General features: G+C 42.7%; 1 protein-coding gene and 2 long non-coding RNA genes across 10 annotated transcripts in view; 2 read left to right on the top strand and 1 right to left on the bottom strand.

Annotated features, from left to right (window-relative positions):
- The window catches only part of mef2cb (myocyte enhancer factor 2cb), a 71,962-nt gene extending 63,550 nt beyond the window's left edge, over positions 1 to 8,412 (top strand). For all 8 annotated transcript variants that reach the window (XM_084360727.1, XM_084360726.1, XM_084360725.1 and 5 more), the window contains 4 exons: positions 1,783 to 1,955; positions 3,400 to 3,529; positions 4,223 to 4,358; positions 4,622 to 8,412. In XM_084360727.1, the coding sequence (XP_084216853.1) occupies positions 1,783 to 1,955; positions 3,400 to 3,529; positions 4,223 to 4,358; positions 4,622 to 4,970 (788 nt within the window). In that variant the 3' untranslated portion in view covers positions 4,971 to 8,412. The remainder of the gene's footprint in view (positions 1 to 1,782; positions 1,956 to 3,399; positions 3,530 to 4,222; positions 4,359 to 4,621) is intronic.
- LOC311261773 lies at positions 7,985 to 13,661 on the bottom strand. The gene is made up of 2 exons (XR_014623184.1): positions 13,416 to 13,661; positions 7,985 to 9,061 (listed from the first exon to the last, which is right to left on the bottom strand). It is a non-coding gene; the product is annotated as an uncharacterized lncRNA (long non-coding RNA).
- A 1,272-nt stretch (positions 13,662 to 14,933) lies between these two features.
- The window catches only part of LOC311261771, a 38,839-nt gene continuing 34,727 nt past the window's right edge, over positions 14,934 to 19,045 (top strand). Inside the window, exon 1 of the long non-coding RNA XR_014623182.1 lies at positions 14,934 to 15,257. This is a non-coding gene — a long non-coding RNA (uncharacterized lncRNA). The remainder of the gene's footprint in view (positions 15,258 to 19,045) is intronic.

Raw genomic sequence — 19,045 nt, 5'->3', positions numbered from 1 at the left:
AATGAACTGTGGATGTCAGGACTCAATGTGTCTGAATGCAACCGCGATCGAGCCACAGAATGGGAAGATTTGAGTCCGAGTTCTTCCTTCATTAGCTTAATTAGCTAATGATTTTACTTTTGAAGTGCTTAAGGACTGGCCTATGCCACTCATGATCATAGTCATCTAGCAGATAATTGACTGAACTGCAGCCATCTCCACTGGGTGGCAACACACAGATGTCTGATTAACTGTCACCGAGATGAAGTCCGTGTCATCTTGACCAAAGTGTGTATTAATGCCTCTCTATAGCTCAATCTCGTTTTTTTATTCATCTGTACAGAAACACTGATGTACTTCCTGCTGGGTTATTTAGCAAAGTGTGTGTATGCGTGGTGTGTGTGTGTGTTTTATGTGTCTGTGAGGTCTCATTCATCTAGCTCCACATGCACCCACTCAATCTCACAAAGGGCCAGCCATGAGAATGAGAGAGCGGGAAAACTGAAGAGGCAGCTGCCTCTTTGCTAATGTGAGATTGACACTGGAACTAAGAGGGTCCAATTCAAAACACACACGTGCATCCATACGCATGGCTCGTGCATATGCAGTCATACAGCACGTCTCATAGAGTCTGAAGTCACACTGTGCTTATGTTCACTGACAGCAAAATGGTGCTTACATAGAGTCATGTAAATGCAAAATCGTACACAGCAAAACATACAATGACACACAAAGTCTATGTTGTTAACATCAACTTATGCACGCTCACACATCAGACATGCCAGCAGAGTCGCAAACACACGCACAGACACACACACCAGCAGTCACACACACTGTTTTTCTCGTTTTCTGTCAGACGGCCTCATTTTCTCTCACCGCTAGCGGTCGTTTACTCTTCAGATTGTTCAAATTGAGCTTTTGAGACTTTTCATTTCCAAACAACAAAAACCTCGCTCTCAAATTAAACAAAGATCAGCGAGGGAAATTGCCCAGGAAGACATCTGCGACTCATTTTCCCCTGGAGTATATGATTAGGAAATTCATTTATGTCTAACGTATAATTCCTGCCCGTCTTTCAAGTGGGAACGTCCACACAGTGCCCTGTGTTCTACCCCTTGGAAGAAGGAAGGAGAAGTAAGGGGAAAAACAGCCTGCGGGATTGGGTTAGAAACAAAGACTATGTTGCTTGCAAGAATGCTCCACTCTCAGTTTTTTTAATGATGTTGCTGGGACTTCGCCCCAAAGGTTTTTGAGGAGGAAATGGGTGCTGCACTTGGCCCTCCGTACTTAAGGGAATGCTCTGGTGACAACCCCAAGGCAGGGTCTTTGTCTGGAGGAACCGCACATGTATTTAACTCTGATGGTCAAATGACGGGCCCCATCCCTCTGTGGTCTTGCTTCTTGTAATTAGATGTTTTTACACGATTCGCTGGCTGTTGCAGGGCACATGTAGCCTTAACTGACAGTGACAGAGGTGGAGGGCGAGGTCCTCTCAAGTGGATGCCCTCATTGTATGACTACCAAACAGCAAACAGTGGCGATGATCAAGGCAAAAACAGGACTTCTGTTTGACTATATGCTCCGTCAGTCAGACTGGTGAGCTAATAACATTTCTAACAGAGGAAGTGGAGATGAGACGGAAACACTGATAAGAGGCAGCTGAAAATGTATTCCTGCAGTTCTTCACTCGGTTACACAGTCGCGGACAACAGGGCTTCAAATTATAACATGTAGCTGTGTGTTTTTAATACAAAGAGTCCCTCTATATTCAACGGTTCCTTGCCTCTTTCTGTGCTCGCGCAGGAAATGGATATGGGAACCACCGCAACTCGCCAGGTCTGCTGGTCTCTCCAGGTGGCATGAACAAGAACATGCAGGCTAAGTCTCCTCCACCCATGAACCTGGGCATGAACAACCGCAAACCTGACCTACGTGTGCTCATCCCCCCTGGTGCCAAGAACAACATGCCCTCCATCGTGAGTAATCTCTCCATCCCTCTTTTCATGTCACCATTCCGCCTCTCCCCCACCCCCATTCCCTACTGTATATCTTCCTATCTATGGGGGGTTTGTTTGCTATTGTTTATTTCCTTTCATGTCTTCTCTGCGGCTTTCATCTCCTCATATCAGACTTGGGTTGATGAGGTTATGTTTGTGATAAGACTTTAGGAGGATGACGTTTTTGTTTTTCTCTCATATGCCATGGCAGCTCTCTAAACCAACATTTTGAAATTTACTTTGGGCCCAAGTCTGATATACTGTCAGATATATTTCCTCTACTGTGTCTGTGTGCGCAAGTCGGCGCTTACAGGCCCAGATATTTCACTCCTCTGTCTTTCTTATTAAGTTAGAATAGTAAGAATAGTTCTCAGCATCCTCTTCTCACATTAGCTCTGTTTCCGTTGGCTCAGTCCTGCAGCAGCCCCATCCCTAGATCCACACGTAGCCACCACTTTTATATTCTCACTCACACTCACTAATTTCAATTTATTGCCCTCCCCTTTCAATGCTGACAGTCCGAGGATGTCGATCTGCTATTGGTAAGTCAGGCTGCCACTCAAATGTAGAAAAACCAAACAGCAACCTTAAGAATTTGAAGTAGTTTGAAGTTTGATAGTTCGCGAGTGCATAATGTGCTTCGTAGAACTGAGAGTGCCGCAGTCACCTGAGTCCTCTCCTCGAGAAGCCTCTTGTTTTGCATTCATCTCTACTGAGATTATTACAGCCAGATACAGCATTTTTTTGAGAAAAGTGGTCCAGACTCCAGAGAAACTTTCACCTTCATTGTTGCTGACTCTGCTGACGGCTTCAATGTCACCTCACATGACATTTTGTGAGGGCACATAGTGCCATCCAGTGGTGTGTCAGAGTAAAAGCAGCCCGGTCTTTTTTCTGCCTACCCTCATGTATCTACTCCTCCCTTTCCACCTTTTATCTCCTCGCCTGCATGCAGTCTTACGCTGCACACGTTCAGCTCACAGCTTTTATTGCTAAGGATGTAGAAATGGAGGACGACTAAAGAGTACAGTTCGATTTTTCATCAAACCTCCATCCTTTTCTGCCAAATCCTCCCCTCCACTACAGTAAAGTGCCTCTCCCTTGCCGTCGTTACCCTGCGTTGCTGTGGAGACCGGTGGTGTTACTATAGCGACAGTGGGCCCTCGGAAAGGGTGGTAAATGATCGGGTTGGCAGGGTTCAGCCGTGCCGCATGTCAACTGATTAATTTCTCCAGAAGTTGGCATCACATTCATTCTCTCAGCATCTGTTGAGAGAAAGAAAAGAAATGAAAGAAAATAAAAAAAGAACTTTCTTGGTTTATTGCAGTTTTTTCTTGTTTGTTTTGTCTGGAAGTTGATTGCATGTTCTCAAGCCTCTCCCATCTCTCTTTCGCTCTCTGTGTCTTCCCTTCCTCTGCCACAGAACCAGAGAATAAACAACTCGCAGTCTGCTCAGTCATTGGCCACCCCAGTGGTATCAGTAGCAACTCCCACTCTACCAGGACAAGGCATGGGCGGTTACCCATCTGCCATCTCGACTTCTTATGGTACCGGTATGTATCACATACATGCATATACATAAGGGGTCAGAACCAGAGGGGCTTAAGTGACATTATGGGTGAAAATAAGTTACTTATATGTCATAGGAAGGCTCTTGGTGAGAGCTTTCTTGAATTATAAACCAAAAGTCTTAAAACTGAACACCCGAAAAGGATGTAAGTGCACTCATGCATATAAATTAAAACATTTTTTTAATTAATGTCAAAATATTGTTAAGTACATTTTCATCCACATGTTTATGACCTTTTTAGTATTAAAATTGTATTCATTACACAAATTGATGTCCAAGTAGAGTAATTTTCTGTTCAGGCTCTCCTGGAAAAATGATAAAATGTCCCACTAACACATCCTCATAAACTCTGTGATTAGCTTGTGTTATAAATAATGTAATAAAATAAATGTATTTAAATCCCCCTATACCCAAAAAAACCCAGCGAATCAAGTTGTGGTTCAGATGTTGTGCATCAGTAAAAATGATATCTCATATACATGTGTTGTTTTTGAAACCTTTTCAAATGTTACTGTAATACATGAGTCGAACAGCAGAGGGCGCTACAGACACAGGAAGCATTCATGTAACACCTCAGCAGCATTTATCAGAGCCGCATTCTCTCTGCAACTTTGTTTGAACTTCTCTGAACAACCTTTAGTCTACATCTTCTTCTTCTTCTTGTGTTTGTCCACAGAGTATTCCCTGAATAGCGCAGACCTGTCCTCCCTGTCTGGCTTCAACAGCGGCAGCTCCCTTCACCTCGGCTCAATGAGCGGGTGGCAACAGCAACACCTTCAGAACATGCAGCATTCAGCTCTCGGCCAGCTAGGGTGAGCGCATTGAACTTAATTTGAGGTGTTGTGTGGATGCATGATGTGACACGGAAAACATCACCAGAGATTCACTGTTTTCAACCTTCGTTTGCAAGGTCCAGCACAAATATCACCCCCCTGTTTAAATATAGTAGAGTGTGAGTGTGTGTGTGTATGCCTGTGCTTGCATGCATATTTGTGTGTCACACTGACTTTAAAAATCACTTCAATTCCTGCTCTGTAACTTCTGTAACCCCTTTCGTTTCCTTTCCCTCCTACAGAAATTGCTCTAGCTCTCACTTATGTCAGGGTTCAAATCTCTCCCTGCCCTCTGCTCAAAGCCTGCACATCAAGTCCGAACCTGTTTCTCCTCCTAGAGATCGCACCAGCAGCACACCGGGGGGCTACGGTGGCGGGGTACCCACTCCCCAGAACCACTCGTCTCGCCAGGACTCGGGACGCTCCCCCGTCGATAGCCTGAGCAGTTGTAGCAGCTCCCACGAGGGCAGCGACCGCGATGAGCACAGGAATGAGTTCCACTCACCTCTGGGACTGGCCCGGCCCGCCCTGGACGAGCGCGAGAGCCCCTCCATCAAACGGGTGCGTCTGTCAGAAGGATGGGCGACATGATAGCTCTGTCCTCTCCCCGGCAGTGCCCCGAGTTGCCCTGAGCCCCCCGACAATGCAGCGTTACGATGCCCCCCAAAGTCAACTCCCTCCTCTGCCTCCTCTCACTCGATATCACGAGTCACTCACCACCCAGCCCCATGGCCTCTCTCCTTTATCTCTTTAACGCTGAAGGAAAGAAAAGGGACAGCCCTTTTCAAAAAATATGTTTGTAATTTCTTTTCCTTTTTTTATTTTCTTTCTTTTTCTTTCTTTTTTTTTGCTGAGTGTGTGTGTGCTATACATATTGACATTATATAAACCAGTGGGGTGTTGTGACGGGGGTTTGGGAGGGTGGGTGTTGGTTGGGACGGGATCTTGGGGTATTTTTGTTGGGGAACTATGCATAAATTGTATTGTGTGTGGATAAAAAGAATCACGTATGCATATATCTTTACACGTGTGTGTATGTGTACATATATGCATATCAACAAATAAACAAAAAAAAATAGTCAGGTACTCTGTTTCATAAAACGTACTTACACTTTGCCTCAGCGATATATCAGTGACTAGAGACAAAAAAAGGAAATAAAAAAAAAAAAACATGAACATGAGAGTGAGTGTGTCCAGTGGAAAACACCTTAGCACTTGAGTTGGACAAACAATACATGTGTACAGTGTCAGTTTCATTGCTATGTACCTTCTCTGCAGTTCTCCCTTGCAAAAATGTGTGTTAACATTAGATGATGTCATGTTGCAGGTTCAACGTATTTATGTAAATAGAGGGTCAAGGGGGGGAAAGGGCAGGGGTCAAAAGTTGCCAGACATTACAAGATTTATTTACTCACTAAATGAAAAAGCTATTATGCAACATTTGAAGGATTGTACAGGTAAACAGGCAGACCCAATGCTAGACGCGTGGAACCTTTGATGATTTGAGCGCTCCCCTTAAAGAACGGAGCCGAGCGAGGACCACCCTTTGATCTAAGAGCTACGTTAGTGTAATCAAGACAAACTCTGGATCTAGTATTAATATTCAGTGTTAATAAACAAAAAAGGAAAAAATAAAAACAATTGTACGATACACTTGCTTATATTTTCATATGAAAGGAATACAATGCAAAGCATTTTTGTGGCTTTTTGTAGTTTCTATAAGCCAGAATGTGTTTTTTGATAGCTTTGCTAATAAGAGATGGATAGTTCACCCAGAGGGGGAAATGTCAGGGCTCTGAAGCCCTAAGCCATGAAAAACAGACTGAGATCCAATGCTTTGCTGAACTGTTTTATCTTTGTAGAGGTTTGTTTTTAAACGTGTATTTCTAATTATATATAATAATGGTAATATTAAGAATCTTTAAAAAAAAATCTGTGAAATTAACATGCTTGTGTATAGCTTTCTAATATATAAATATATATACTAATGATTTCTGTTGGTTTCTTAGTGGAGTTTCTATGTGCAGTTGCACATGTTGTCTGGTTTGTTTCATTTGAGCCCTGAACAGTGCTGTTCAGGGGTGTATTTAGTCTAACCTTAAAAACCAGCTGGAAAGCATTGCCAGGGTTTGTGTGGCGGAGCAAAGACAGGCCTGAATGCTGAAAGACAACCTGTTAGTGGAAAATGTCATGAGACTGGAACTGGGGATGACACAGAAATAAATGTTGACAAATGATGGACGTGATTGTCATACTGATGAGGAAATATGGCTGACCCTCGAGATGCATTTTAATGCATCAGATTTTTCATTCTTAAGCCTAATTATCTAATTTAATATCGTTAATCTCATAAAACATGTTTTGACATTATCCTGCTCCGGTTTGAAATCTTCACCACAATCTCAGTGGGTGCTCGAGCCCAGACACGATCTATAACATTTCATTTTCAGTTATATTTATGTGATATCGTTTTGCAAGTGCATTGTGAGTAATTATTCCTCGATCATTTGCAAACTTAATTTGATTCTGTGTCGTCCTGTGACTCCTCATGTTCCACTCTTCACAAACAGGGTCCCACATTCACATACAACATGTCAGTGACAGCTCAGCATCAGATAAACGAGGACAAATTGATCATGCTGGTATGGAAGAAGCACAATTGTTTATTTAAAATAAATAGCTGTTTTGATTTTCTTCTTTTTTAAACAATGAAACTAGCCACATATCTCTCTGCCTCCCACTCCCGTATCTGCTGTCACTTAAGTGTTATGATATTTCTATGTGCATATTTCATGCAGGTTCACTATGTTGTTACTGTATACAGTCTGTGTAGTCAAACAGGGGCAGAGCCTCTATAATGGTGTTCTTCTTCTCTTTTTTTAAAATTCAATACAAAAAGGTTGAGAAAAAAAATAAACATAATGTTTCAGGCAGCATAAGTGTGGAGAAACCAAAGCCAGTGGCATTTCTGTGTTGTAAATTCAACTTTTATTTTCACATTCATTTATGGTTTTTGCAAGCATTGAAACAAACAATAAAAGAATTTGCTCAAATGTACAATTGGTTTCACATTTCAATTTTCAGTCAGTCAAACGCAGCTTTAAATATCGAGCTGCGTTCACAATAATCGACCTGTTCTGTTGCACATTTGTCCCCCTGTGCACCGCATTGAGGTTGTATTTACAGTTGTACTCGGCAGAGTCATTCGGGCCTGATCATGTGAAACACATGCTTGCTGTCCACTTGATCAAAGCACATTACACACTTGTAATCGACTGATTGAAATAATGCCAACGTGTCCTGGTGGTTAATTAGAGTGCTGTAGTCTTGACAATAATTTTAACCAAAGACATGAAGGAAACTTGTCTTTATATCTTTGTTTTTATCTTTTTTTTTTCTTCATGTGTTTGTTCAATTTGAAGCCATTCTTTTTTCATCACCTGTTGATCAGTTGTTCTTTGTCATTATTCTAATAGACTAAATGTTGGTACCTCAAAATTGACCCAAGCAGTACCTCAGCTGATGTTTTGATAAGTCACTTGCAGTGAAAAGGGGAGACCATACAACTGTACAGCCATGTGTAATAACCATGTAATACCATTGCTTAAGGTCCCTACATTCACATGGGATTCTTTGTTGCTCCACCGTGTTTGTGGTTTATTTAAGTTGTATTCAAAAGCTGAAAAAAAGGAATTTCTAAAAAAAAAAAAAAAAAAAAGATTAATATGTTACAATGCTTAAAAAAGTCAGTCTGTAGTATCAAATGTAGCTTGTATAAACCTGAAAACGGAGGAGGTTTGGAACTAATGTTTTCTGGAACGCAAGAGCGGCTTTCAGCGGCATAAGCTGGCCTTTGTCGCCACTTGAGACTAAGATGGTATTAAATTAAATCCACATCTCTGTAACTCAAGGGACTTGATTCAGCTGTATGTAGTGAAAACGTATGGGGATGAAATAAAAGTCTCCTCTGCTGGAGGGAAAGGCTATTTGTATTTTGCAGAGATTTCAGTAAAGTTACTGGCTTTCTTAGTTATCCTGATGTGACTTGGTGTGATTTCATTGTGTTTGACTTGTTTCTGCATGCAGCTACTTTCCATACTTTTGCAGACTGAGGAAAAACCATGAAACTCTACAGCACACGGCGCCATATTAGCTTCACTTTAAGACCATTATAAATTGCATGACATTGAAATGACAATGGCATCATTTTCACATTTGCTTCTGTCCATTTACATTTTAAAAAATGTGGCATTTTTAACATAAATGTTCATACTGAAGACATTTATTTGACATTTAAAGTCAAGGTTTATCTCACTTAACATTACAGTGGCATCATCTCTCACAGTGATACGTCAATGCTGCACACAATACACATGAACCTTGTATTCACAGGGAAACACATATGTTCATAAACAATACAAACACAGTGATGTGCTCCTGTAAATCAGAGAGATGTGAGAGAACACACAGGCACATGGCCTAGGCCCACTCCTGCACGCCTGAATAAAAGAAGAAGCACGGTGAGAGAAAGGAAGAGCTCGTTCAGTGAGATCCATGAGTTTCTTTTCTTTTTTTCTGGTTTCCCTTTAAACAACCAGGTGTGAGCGTCTGAGGCAGAGACACAGAGCTGTGAGGAACAGCGTGTTCAATTATAATGGCGGCGGGTGACGCCTTTCAGACTTCTGAAAATAATCAGAAACAACAGCTTCACATGACATTTAATAAAGGCTCATTACGTGATTGAGGACATGAAAACACGCATTATTAAAAATTACACACTCTTTTATCCCAAATGGACGTGCGGGCCTCTCTACCCACAGCATGGCTCGATGTGTTCTGTTCTTTACATGAAAATCATCAAGTGTTTCTGTGAAGGTTCACCTCTGATCATTTACAGTCGACGAAGATTAAAAACAAGGAATTAAAACAAAATGATGTTTTCCTGCAGAAACGTGTCGTCTCTGCGAAATTCGATAGCGACATTTTCTAACTTTGTTTCCCAAACTGGCTTCACCCTTTAACAACTTATTTAGATATAAAATAATATCCACGATTGTTTTTCTTCTCGTCAGACTTTTTAATTCTCGGGCTCATAACGGTAAAAGGTAATTCAAAGCTTTCTCCTGACACACTTCCTGCTCAGAAAACGAACCGACAGACAGACAGACAGACAGATGGGCCTTTCGTCTTATTTCAGCTTCACATATTAAAAACAAATAAACACACACACGTCACCTTTTAATCGATCGGTCCCGTCAATTAGATTAAATGATTTTATAGGAAAAGAAAGAGTGCGTTATGATGCGTTCACTGCACGTGCCTGTAATGTCGGATATGACCAAGTTTAAAGCTTCGTTTAGCGGTTGAGATTAATTAAATGACGCGTTTTTCATTTTTCATTTTAAAAGCAAAGCGATGTTGCAGTGTCATTTTTTCGAAATACCCCAATAGAACTTTAGTTGTATTTTGCGCATTAAAAAAATGCCTCGTGTGACTGTTTCCATCTGAAAAAGAAACAAACAAAAGAGATAAACTACATTTAAAAAGCTCGAGCCTGTATATTTTTGTGTCAGGTGTGGCGCTTTTTAAATCACAATAAAGGCAATAAATTGAATCAATGGTGAGTGTTGAGACCATTGCAGAACACATTTCTGGATGTGTGTGGGTTGTTTTTTATGAAACGCACCTTTATCAGCTGTTGAACTGAACACGACAATCGAAAATAACGAAATCATGAATCATTTCATAGTCCGCAGCATTTTACAGCCTAACGATCCTCTTCAAGAACACTTTAATGCAGGCTAATCTAAGATTTACGGTACTCAAGAGCTCGTTTTCAGCCCTGACATTACTGCAACGGTGTGTTTTATTTATCCTAGTGTGTGTGTGTGTGTGTGTGTGGGTGTTTCATAGTTAAAGGTATTTCAGTCCTGCAGAGAGGCCTGTATAAATTCCTCCAAACTGTCCCGTGGGCTTCTACAATGCGCATGTTTTTAATTATGAAGCGACTCAGCCCTGCTCCACACTGAGCCTGCAGCCGTCCGGGTGGATTTAAAAGGGTCCATTTTTGACGCCTGTGGTGAAGCCCGGCTGATAAAGTCGTGTATTAACGGGGCAGAAATCATCTGCAGAGACAACAGCTGTCAGTTTCTCAAAAGGTCACACTGACGCAGGACACGTCGGATGTTTCTGACCTGCGGACAGGTTGAATGTGATCCATCCGGTCTGTCGTTAAACGCTACAGATACGAGGGAAATAAAGCAAATGAGGTCTGAAATAAATGAAAGAACAAGCACGTTAAAAAAAACAACCTGAGCTGTGGCGGAAGTGATCTGGATCTGTAAATCAAGAGGAACATCTCATCCAACCGGGCTGTGGTAGTTTAGCCTTTCAATTAAAATACTTTTTTTTTTAAAGATTGATTCCAGAAGATTGTTTGTGAATGAAACTTTTCATCATGTTGATTATAATAGGCGGGTGCGGGGGTTGGCGGAGCCAGCAGGTGTCCATGTACCCCATGTAGTGACCGCGGAGGATTGGCCGCGTTCATTCTCCGAAACCGCCACTAGATGTCACCGTTTAGTCGTCCAGACGAGCCCCTCCTAACCTCCACCCTCCTCATCCTCACCCTCATCCTCCACAGCTATTCGTGGTGGCTCGACCCGGCATAAATCAGACTCATCTAACTGCCTCACAAACATTATTCATGATTATTGTCAGTGTGGAAAAGAGTTTTCCTCTTAGGTCCTTTCAATCTACACACATCCGATTATAAAAGAGAGGACTGGTTTGTAGTGCAAAACAACAGAGAGATGACGATAATAATAATAATAATAATAATAATAATAATAATAACAATAATAATTAATAATGGAGTTTAACATTCACATACAGGCTGTATGAACTCCTGTCTGACCCCTACAAGGACGCACAGTCTCCATCAGTGGAGGAGACGCCTCACACCTTCACAACTACAGGTGTGTGACTGACACACAAATCGGCTGCTTGTTCACTTTGAGCTGTTTCCTAACAACATTTCCTAAATAGTGTTTTCAGTGCTTCAGTTCATCTGTTCCCACTACAATCTGCCCCTTACAGGCAGATGTCTGGCCTGAAACTGAATTAAAAAAATAAAAGACTCATCGCCTCACTTGTGATTTCCCAACAGATAATTACGCTTATTTTGCTTAAACGCTGTGTTAAATCCGCTGGTGGAATTATACTCATCTCCACATAAGAGCATAGACATAAAAAATATAATCACACATTTTTTTTATTATTCAGCCCGCTCCTGTTTTAAACTAAATCATCTGTAAACTGCAAAACGGATGTTTTTTCTCTCACTAAAACGCGCGGCCTCCTTATCATTATCAGGCTCCAAAACGCCGTTAATTAAAAACAATGAGGTGGTTTAATCAACAGCAGGAGAGCAGAGAGAGCACACGAGTCTTTCTGCAGGATTACAGATTCAGATGAGGAGCAGCTGACAGCGGACAGCTCTCGTTACAAACTCCGAGCGGAAATATAGACGTTTCTGAAAGATCAAGTAAAGACTTGACGTGATTTATCCTGCTGGTGTTGAAGGCCTGCTTCTCCGAGAAAGAAAGTGATGTTAACAGATCACTCGACCGTCATTCTTTCCCGTCAGAATCACACCCACAAATCGAAATATTACGAGCTCACATTAGTTTTCTTAAATCATCTACAAAACTCCACTTTTCCCGACCCTCCTTCCTGTAAAGAAAAAACAAACTCTTTTCATCTATCGCTTAAAACGAAGCAAAAAACGATATGCAATCGGAATAATTAGTTTGATTTGATCTTGACACTGAACACCGTTAACAAATCATTTACGAGCCTTCTTATCTTTATTTTTGCAGCTAAACGAAGAAGGTGTGTGAATGGAAACACCAGAGGATGATGAGCGCACTATTTCCTCTCCCAGGGAGCCACCTACATGTCACGCAGTACTCTAATATTTCCAAACAAGAAGCCTGATAAAGTAAATATGACTTCTTCTTCTTTTTTCTTTCTTTTTTTTTTTTGGTTGAGGAGCCCAGCATAGGTGGGGTGACGGGCTCCTGTGGCTTTGAATATCTTTACGTGAGTCAGCCTGACCAGTGGTGTGGAGCCACGAGCAGTTGAAGAGCAAAGGTTCAATGAGGAGGGGAGTAGCCTGCAGGGGGACGGGGTCTGCTCCGGCTGGTGATGGCAGAAAAGTTTGCACTCGTGGGGGGGGGAACGTCCCGACAACTTGGAACCGAAACGACGCACGTTAAAAAATCCGAGATAAAAACCAGCGGCGGCACATCTGGATGGAGCTGATTGGAGGTAAGTTTCATTTCAGGTTTCCAAAAAGAGGAGAGGAGGAAATAACAGAGTATAAATGCTTTGGTGTAAGAGTCTATCTGCTGTTTTGATATTATGGGATGGTTGTAGATTTTTTTTTCCTCTATAAGCGCTCTGCGCTCGCAGGCGCGCGCTCGTCCCTGGCACCGCTTGCGCGCGTGCACGGACGCCCGAGAGGAGACAGCCTGAGCGATTGTAGCCTAAATGTCAGCGCTGCGTCACTGGATTTCTTACAAACTGGGCAGGAGACTTTTCGGTTATTAGTTCCCGCAAAGCCCGTGTTCCCTCTCTTGTTCTGAGCCTCCATCTTAAAGTCTCACCTCCTCTGTATTACCTCTGAATCCCCTCTATTGTTTGCCCACCACAGAGCTCTTTGTTCATGCATGCTGGATTTGAGTATTCAAAGGCTTTCGGCGATTTACATCATTCAGATTTGAAAAGAGAATATTCAAATAAGACTGCAATGCGGCCGACGTCTCGTCACCTGGGTAAAATATCACATTAGCCTTCAATCTGAATATGCAGGCTGAGATTTGAGGTGATAAATATCATCGCTATGACAAGGCTGAACAAGCGCTTTACACCTACCTCAACGCAAAAAAAGCAACGTGCAATAAACACTGCGCTCTAAGTATGTAATGCAAATCTACCCACTGAATATGCATCAATATTAAAAATAATACGCACACCAGAGCCAACGGCGTCGGAGAATTGAGAATGGCGGAGCGGGTCGTCTCATTACGCATGGGCGGCTTTCCACGCAGGAGCCACGGTTCCCCTTCTCTTCATGTCTCTCCTCCTGTCCCGTTCACATTAACGAAGCCTCTTTGGAAAAACAAACAAGGGCTACGCTGGCTTTTTCAAAAACGGCAATCAAACACCCAAGAACTGGCTGGGGGGGAATTACTCCGACTGCGGCCGGGCAGGACTATGTAGTAAGCGGGATTTGCATATTTTGATGCGCTAATTGCCTTGATGTATTTAAATATGGCTGCACGTAGCTGATATGCTTGTCTACGTCATTGAACGTGCCCTCGCTGTTAAACTAAAACGTGAATCCGGGTGAATCTAATGGATACGCCTGCAATTAGGCAAAGAGGTGGGGGGAGTAATATGAGAGAGCGTGCTTTGCGTTTGCAGTTTGCTTGTCTTTTCACTCACATGGTGATTTTATAACGTGTTTTATTTTCTGGTACGTTTAGAAAAATAACATTTGGAGGAGAGAAAAGGGAGGAAATGTCTAATATCTGAAAAATGTGAACACAGCAGGTGCGTCCTGACGCGTTTGCTCCAAAGACAGAGGACATGGTGTGTGTTTTTTTTGCAGAGTAAAGCTTCTCCAACTCGTTCTGCAGGAAATGTGGAGTTTATAATATATTCAGAAAAAAAAAGAAAGAGAAAAAAAAAGTGTGTCATCACCAAGAGAATTGGCTGAAGACACAGGCTAGTACTGGTAGGCTTCTGACAACTAGGTCACCTCATTCTAACTTTTTGTGTGTGTGAAAGATTTCTCTTATCTTTCTGTCCCTTTCTCTCTCTAGGCTGTGTGTGTGTGTGTGTGTGTGTGTGTGTGTGTGTGTGTGTGTGTGTGTGTCCAATCTTGTGTGTGAGTCTCATAAGATTACCTCTTATTAGACTACTGGGAGCAAGGTGAATTCATAAGTCCAGTATAGGCCTATACTGTGCACACAGATCCAATCAAAGCCTTTTGAGTGAAGTTTAAAGTGCTGTATTTTCCCTTTTCTTTTTATTATACACCCGATTCGAGACTTAGTTTGGGAATTGCATGTAGCAAATCATTTCCCCTCTGTCTGAAAACCGGTAAATGCGTTCCGTTTGTCAAAGCGTGTTAGCGAAGCGCCTGCAGCAAATTCATTACCGCCCAACTGCGAGGCTCACTTCGTAACCTGGTCAGGGAGAAGGAGGGAGAGGTCCACGCCAAAACCGCGAACAATGCTGCCTCAGTTCGTGCGTGCAACAAAAGAACCGAGGGAACTTGTTTGAATTTCAGAGCACGTCCTCTCCTCACACAGAAGGATGGACTTTACATCCCCCCCACCCCCCCACACCCCCTCCACAACCCTCCTCCTCCTCATCATCATCATCACCCCCTCCCTCCTCATCCCACCCCACCACCACCAACAGGGGGAGAGAAAAAAAAAACTTGCACACTGAGAGCTCAACTGTGCATGCACTTTTCTATTTGGTGCTTGTAGACGTTATGGGAAAGTTGTCTCTCTCCCTCTCCCTCTCCCCATCCCTCCCTCCTTCTCCTTCTCTTCGTCTATCATGTGCTTGGGATATGCTCATGCTTTGCACAGAGCAGCTGAAGCACGCCTAATGCAGGCTACTGAGTGTAAGCGGCAATTTTAAAGTGATGCCCCCCCCCCTCCCCAACCAAATAATACGGCTGGGATATGTGAGGGGAACATGCACACGGTACACACGGACCCAGCTGAAACACCGCCGTTCTCCTGCTGCCTGGGACGCTTTCTGATCGACTGCAGTGATTTGACTCACCTTTAGGAAGTAAGTGCAACTTTTGTGCCCGCTTTAATAGGCTGCGTAGAGGCAATCGTGTGCGTAAAGCTTTCGCATGTGCGCAAAAAGTTAAAAAAGAAAAAAGGCTTTCGATAAGAAATACGTAGTATTTGGTGTAATTATGTCAGTGCTGGAGATTTGTGTTGATATTCCACGTATTTAGAAGGAAATGTGAAGTTTGTGACTGTGAATGTTTCCTCACACACTTTGGAATTGGGGCGCACGGATTAGACCTTTTGGAACCTTTCAGAAGCAGATGTATTTACTCCAAATCATCGGTACTTTACTCAGTACAATCTGCCTCTGGTGTGAGATATATATTAATACTGATTACTTCCATATTGTGCACTTCATGGCCGGCTTCTCTGGCTATATTCTGTCTCCTGCAATTAAGTTCACTTCAGAGTTTATTCGGCAGAAAATGCGTCTCTGGCTATCTGCCTCTCCTCTCCTCTCTCTTGTTAAAAGTAGTGTTGCCTGAAATTATCATTACTATTTGGCCACATTTCAATATGAGTGCAGATCCTGCCTTTAGTTCGTGTGGTGTCGATATAGTGTGAGAAATGTGATTCCAGGAGCGAGTTGTTTGAGCTTATTTCAGAGGAATAATAAAAATGGACACCTTTACGCACAAAAGCACACCAGCGAATCACAAGAAAATAGAGAAATTATTTTTTCCTCTCTTCAGAAAACGAGCCGAAATGTTCTTCTGAAACAAAAGTTAAAAAGTTGGCTTTACTTCGAATGAATAACGTCACTAAAACCGCCACACAATGTCTTGAAAACAAAGCGTTCATTGTGTTGTTTATCCATGTCATTACGCACGAAAGCCTCTGTTTTGTTCATATAATATAGCTTCTAATACGAGCAGAATTGCGCCCTCCTGATATTTTTTTGATTTCTCAGCACTGTACAATTAACCTTTACGGAAATTCAGCTGATTATAATTTCAAGAGGATCAGCAGGTTGTAAGTTTAAAAAATGGTGTGCTGTGATTAAAGCGTGGCCTCTGTGTGGGAGGCCTGTTCTGAAGCCTCCTTTACCCTAATGAGGTGCGCTTTATAACGTTGATCTTAATGGTATGAAGCTGGCCTTACAGTTTACCATTCATCAGATCCACATCAGGAGGACAGAATGATTGTGGATGTTTGAAATCGGGCGATGCAGAGAATTAAAGCGATGAACGGTGCATGCGTAAATGTGTGAATTTTGAGCATTTTTGGAGAAGTCCAGGCTGCTAGCCTGTGTCATATGCTGCAGGTGGAATATGATGACTGGGACACAGAAATAAGAATGTAACAGATGTGAGGGAACATTTAAGGGACGCGTTTGAGTGCTGTTTATTGTAAGTAATCCCTCATCGACACGCACACAGGCCTTGTGACTCATATTTGCTCATTAAAACACCTCTGCGTTGCCCCTCCCACCGACGAAACGAGAGTAAACTTGAGAGCCGGATCTAAAACTGTAGCAAGTGAATGGGACACCTGAAGAAAGAAAAAAAAAGCTGATGATGCCATTGACAAATAATATGGTGTTAATTTGTCACCACCTGATAGTTTACCTCCCCTGTTATGCGCGCACACACATAGACACACACACACACACACGAGCTCTTACACACATGCAGGCAGACATGAATAGAGCAGATGAGTGTCAGAGGATAACTTTTCCCCCTGAGCTGGAAGTGTTTTATGGTCCAACTGAATCAAAGTTGTGCACAAGGTGCAGACTCGGTAACCTGCAGTCGCGTGCTCCTGCGCATGATCCATCACATGTTCCACTGCCTGTTATTGTTGACTCACTTACAAAGATCCCATATATTGACCCATTTGTGCCGAGCTATCGGTTAACTACTTACATTTCTGTGTGGGGGGGAAAGTGAGCGGGTTAACACGGTGAAGCGCTGCTGGGCTTTAAATTCGCGCGAGGCGACTTCGCCAGCCTGAATATCCTTGTGGTCTACCCTTCGGATGCGACGATGACAAAAAAACACACACACACATGCACGAGAGGCTAGTGTGGATTTCGACGCAAAATCGAGACACGCGAGAGCAGCTTAACTCCTACGGTGGTTCCTCGTATGTGAGATGGGGAGCGATGAGCGAGCGGGTTACGGTGTTATTGCGAATAGAAAACGTCGCCTATCGGACAGACAGAAGACGCAGGCGCTCAGGCAGCTCCAGGATGCTCTCTTCATTGAGTTCTCTCGTCTTTTTTTAAAATTTTCTTTTTATTGTTTAATAGCTGCTAAATGTGATCGCATCTCCTATTAAAAAGCAGCTCTCATCCTGTGTAAAAAAAAAACATATGGTTTCCCTGTCATCCATTTTCACCCCCTGTGTGAGAGCGAGGCTGCTCGATGCGAGGCGGACTTATTCCAGCGCGCTCTGTGTAATGGATGGAGATGCATGTGCATGGATAGGACGGTGCGTTTGCGATTTTTTTTTTCATGACATCATCGCTGTTACATTGTCGTGGTCCGAGGCCTTTGACCTCACCGGGGTTGGTCCATATTTTGGCCACCCCCAGCCCCCCTATCGTTTGGGGATGGCCCTTATTCCCCCACTCTTTTCAGACCGAGCGACCATGCAACCTGCAGAACGGACCCTTTGGCTCAGAGTCATCGGCTTTATCTCTCCTTAAGTACCACGCTGGATGTGAAAGGACAACTTGACACTCTCTGGCCAAAAAGCAAGCTCCTGTCTTTATAATCCGAAACATTTGCGTCGTAATTCCCTGTGCCGTTATTGCACTTTCCACAGGAAACCGGATTTCCCCCCTTCTCTGCCGTGTTTCTTCTCCGCCGGCCTCACAGGATATCTATTGCTACTGCCACAACGACTTAATAGAGGCGAAAGAGCCTTTTGTGGGATTGGAGCTATTTGCATTGCAAATTAGGGCCCCTGTGCAAGGATGACTGCACCTTACCCGCGATTTTCAAGGCCTGCTTCAACTCAGTAATATTGGTTAATGTCAAGTGAATATGACATTAACATTGGGATAATATTTCCTTTTTTTCCCTTTTTTTTTTCTTTTTGAAGAATTGCTGCCTTTTTGCACCGGGTGTGTAACAGTTTGTGCAATAGTGGCCCTCACTGGCTTTAAGGGAATCTGAGGAATATAATGCACAGTGTGACTTGAGAAAAGAGGATCCTGATGACTTTTGCATAACATGTGTGATTTCTGAGAGATGGGGAAACTTGGAGACCGGAAGAAGAAATGATACATGTGGATTATTGCTGAAGATTTGGGAAGTGGGTTGTTATCTTTGGTTATCTAGCTGTATGAGTGTTCTGCTCGTCATAAAGCTAGATAACCGAAAGTAAAAACTACTTCCAGACTCGTCGAGGACTTGAGGAGGACTCATGACATGTTACTTTCCCATGGAACACAGATTGTAGATGTTATTCATATAACTGACTTTATTCTGATGTTATTTTTCATTCACTTTTGTTTGATTTTTCTCATTTCTGTGAGTTTGTAAGTTTGATATTTTCACCAGGAGGGGACAGCTTTGTTTTTAAATTTAATGAACAACTTCTACCAGACAGCATAATGTGAATTATTGTTATACACACACAGGCGCGCTCACCCATCCACATTTCAACATGTACACACACTCTCTCTGTCACACACACACACACACACACACACACACACACACTCTGAACTTCCCTTCAGGCCACATATTGCATGTTAATATTTATGGCCTATTTGATCCTTTAACATGAGGTGTGATTTTACATTTTACTGAATTTGTATGAAATTTAAAC

Source organism: Pagrus pagrus (assembly GCF_965226575.1).
Source record: "Pagrus pagrus genome assembly, chromosome: 8".
In the NCBI taxonomy this organism is placed as follows: Eukaryota; Metazoa; Chordata; class Actinopteri; order Spariformes; family Sparidae; genus Pagrus; species Pagrus pagrus.
The sequence above is the reverse complement of the archived record's forward strand: the minus strand, read 5'-3'. Positions and strand labels throughout refer to the sequence as shown.